This window comes from Oryza sativa, chromosome 11 (assembly GCF_034140825.1).
Source record: "Oryza sativa Japonica Group chromosome 11, ASM3414082v1".
Lineage (NCBI taxonomy): Eukaryota > Viridiplantae > Streptophyta > Magnoliopsida > Poales > Poaceae > Oryza > Oryza sativa.
The window spans coordinates 12,187,004-12,190,802 of record NC_089045.1 but is presented as its reverse complement, the minus strand read 5'-3'; the positions used below and the strand labels follow the sequence as shown (position 1 = coordinate 12,190,802).

Genomic DNA, 3,799 nt, shown 5'->3' with positions numbered 1-3,799 from the left:
CTATTTCTCCAGCTCGTCCTTCTGCAGCTGCGGGTAGCGGTACGGCCGGACCGCCACCGGCGATGCATCCGGCTTCAAGTGGATGCGGTGATCGATCGGCCGCGCGGGAGGCAGTCCCTGCGGCTCCGCGAAGATGTCGGCGAAGTCGTCAAGTAGGCGGGGTAGGAGGTCCTCTGTTTCCAGCATCTCACAATGGGGCGGCCGGCGGTTGGCGAGGCCGTGAAGGGTGACCTCGCGCGTACTGCGCCAAATTGACATGCGCATATTCCGGAAGTCCCACAAAATTGGCCCCAACGTGCTGAGCCACTCGGTGCCGAGGATGATGTCGACGGTGGAGATGTCGAGTGCGAAGCAATCGACTGTGAACAGCTTCCCTTCAATGCGAAGACGGAGGTTGGCGCACCGGCCTGGACTGACCAGACGATCGCCGTTCGCCACGACGACATAGAGATCATGGCGCACTGGAGACAGATGGAGGCACAGGTGACGCGCCAGCTCGGTATGGATGAAGTTGTGTGTCGACCCAGAGTCCACGAGTGCGACCACGCGCTCGCCGGCAATCTCAACGGGCAGGCGCATCGTGTTGGCCCCGTCCAACCCGGCGAGAACGTTGAGCGACACACGCGGCTCGTCGGGGGCCGGCTCCATGTCCCCTTCGACGTTGTCGTCATATTCGATGTAGAACAGACGAGCGCATTTGTGCCCGCGCACAAATTTCTCGTCACAGTTGTAGCACAGCCCTTGGCACCGACGTTCCGCGAGTTCCGCCGGTGAGAGGCGACGAAATTGTCGGGGCGCTTGCTCCTGTGAGCCCTCGGTGGTCGCGGCTGGCGCTGTTGGCAGATTGGCAGCAGCCGGTCCGCTCCGGAACGGTGCGCGGAGTGCCGGACGCGTGCCGCTGGCCAGCCGTGACGCCTTCCGTTCGTAGGCCCTGGCAAGCCCCATGGCTTCCTGCAGGTCATCCGGCTGATGCAACTCGACGTCGATGGCCAATTCCTCGCGTAGGCCAGCTGTGAAGAGTTGTATTTGCTGCGAATCCATGAGTGGCTCCGTCGTCCGGCTAGCCAATGCCAGAAACTTCGTCTGATATGCTGCCACCGAAGATGTCTGGGACAGCCGCTTCAACTCACCCAGAGAATTACGGTGAATTGGTGGCCCGAACTGAGCATGGCACAGGTCCTTGAAAGCGGACCAATCGAGGTCCGTGATGTTGCTCGTAGTGAAAATACCACTCTTGAGCGTCGCCGGTTAGATGGTAGGTGGCCAACCATACGCGATCACCATCTAGCGTCTTCTGTCCCCGAAAAAATTGTTCACAATGGTTGAACCAATTGAGGGGATCTTCCTTGCTATCATATTTAGGAAATTCCAGCTTATAAAAGCGAGGAACACCCGTGCCTGCATTGGTGTCCGAGGACAAGGACGTGCGATGCTGCGGCGGCGGCGGCGGCGGAGGCGGCGGAGGTGGTGGCGGTGGTGGTGGTGGTGGTCGCCAGAACATTCCGTCGCCACCGAGTCGTGGCAGAGTTGAGGTCGACGTGGCGCCCTGCTGCTCCAACGATGTAAGGCGAGATGAGGCGACGGCAACCGAATGGCTGAGATCCGCCAAGTCACTTTTGGATGCGAGGAGCGACATGCCATGGAGTATGTCGGCCATGGACTCACGGAGCTTGGCGATGTCGGCATTGGAGACCGGAGCTGCGGCCGTAGCTGCGGCTGTGGCGGTGGCTACGTTGGTGGAGGATTCGTCCGTTGCCATGAGCTCTGATACCAAGTTGTCACGAGCTCCGGCATAAGAACGTATGGGATATGAATGTGTGATTGGCGGACGTGGACGAGGGAGTTTGGAGGAACGGCGACCCGTGATGAACAGCAAGGGATGAACAAATAGAGAATAGGAGATGAGAGAATTAGAAATTGAATCTGCTTGATTAACTTCTCCGAATTGTGCCTCTAAATAGGCTTACAACTGATTAACCAAATTACTAAAAACAAGCTAACAAACTGATAAGAAAACTGGCTAACAGAACCTATCCTATCGCAATACTGTTGTCGTCCGGCACGGCGGATTACGCGCGCTGCGCTGCATCTCCTGACGCTGCATCCTGCTGCCCTGTGCAGCTTCTGCGTTGATACGTTATCCCGACCATGACATTACTTTTGTTTGTTTGTTATATATATATATATATATAGAGAGAGACATACACACTAGCAAAATGCCCGTGCATTGCACAGGTTAATGACAAGGTGGATAAAGTTTGACCTCAATAATACATCAAAGAATGTAAGTATGATCAGATTGCGAGATGGATAAGGTTTTATCTCAATGATTTTATCAAAGTACATGTATGATCATAAGAACCAGCGATGCGCACAGTTATCACAAAGAAATATTTGTGTTTGGACATTTAGTCTATTCTACACATGTAGGATATGAATGATTGTCCTGACCAATGGTGACGATGATTGTAGCATTGGAGAAATGGATGGCTTGAATAACACACCTTTGCATAGAAGACGATGATGAAATATTATGAGGACATTAATTATTTTAAATTATATTTTTATATTCGCAATGTAATGCCCTGACCGACTAAATCTAAATAGTGCCACCGGACCTAACCGTTCCTTTTTTTTTTCTTTTCTAGAAAACCTCTCTGAGTATAAGTCTTTAGCGCATAATTAGTTAACTTTTAATTATTATCTTAACTAACTAAAAGATTCGTATTTTTCTAATCGTCACATCTTTTCACCCCACGTGTTTTTTCGTCCGTAACCTCTTTTTTTTCCGTCATCGCATCCTTTTCACTCCATGTTTTTCCGTTTTTCCCACCGCAGCCGATTTCTATTATGCGATTTGTTTGTTGTGTCCAACTCGGTTCCAGAAAAAAAAGTTGAGCAAAAAAACTAGATCAAAATCAAAGAACGATGTCTACATCAATGAAACAACAACATACATAATTCACAACACTTGACTCCCCTGCCGCCGGATCCGCCCTCGGCCGTCACCACCGCTGCCGGATCCATCCGCGCCCGCCGCTGACGCTGCCACCGCCGCCGGAGGAAGAAGAGAGGCAGCGGACAGTCATCAATCATCCGTCGATTGGCCTGAGGTTGCTCGCTGATTCGCTAAATGTGTTTCTTATACGGATATGTATTTCCAAAATCGAACAAACTTAAAAACCGATTCAAATACGGATATATATTTCCAAAGCGAACGAATATAAAACCGACTCATACACGGATGATGTACCAAAATACCGGTAAAAACATCTTCAATTTTTATAGTAGTAGCCTAGTAGAGAGTATAATTTATTATGAGCTACTATATTTCTCTCTATCATTTGAGACTTTTTTCTAGCGAGCAAAAGTACCAAAGCAGTGTGAAAATAACTTTGGTTAAAAACAAATAATTTTAGTCTTAATACACCGTAGCGAAGCACGAGCATTTTGCTAGTAAACTTAAAAATAGATTTATTAGATATTTCAAAACAAATTTTCTATAGAAAGTTTGAAAAGCGTGGTGACAAAAATCGAGATAAAAGGAACGGAGATATTGTGTGAAGTTTCACACCATGCACATATTCAGTTTCCATGTTTTTTAAAAATTACCAGTCGAATTTTCTTTTCCCAGTAAAACACACACTGTATTCTGTTTCCATGTTTTTTAAAAATACCGGTCAGTTTTTTTCCTAGTAAAAAAATCAATAATGATATGTTTTTTTCCTAGTCAACCCGATCGAGATCCCATCCCGTTTAGATCGGGATCAGGTCGATCCCCTTTCCTCTCCTCTTTCCT

General features: G+C 48.8%; 1 protein-coding gene across 1 annotated transcript; it reads right to left on the bottom strand.

Moving 5' to 3' along the window:
* LOC112936982 (uncharacterized) lies at positions 1–1,759 on the bottom strand. The gene is made up of 2 exons (XM_066305839.1): positions 1,274–1,759; positions 1–1,179 (listed from the first exon to the last, which is right to left on the bottom strand). The coding sequence occupies exons 1-2, from the start codon at positions 1,757–1,759 to the stop codon at positions 1–3; spliced, it is 1,665 nt and encodes a 554-aa protein (XP_066161936.1).
* Between the last annotated feature and the right edge of the window lie 2,040 nt (positions 1,760–3,799).

Bases quoted from the DNA above. Each gene is read 5' to 3' on its own strand.
- LOC112936982 (XM_066305839.1), bottom strand. From the start codon at position 1,759: ATGGCAACGGACGAATCCTCCACCAACGTAGCCACCGCCACAGCCGCA. The intron at 1,180-1,273 runs GTATGGTTGGCC...TCCGCTTTCAAG, and splicing joins AGACGCTAGATGGTGATCGC to GACCTGTGCCATGCTCAGTT.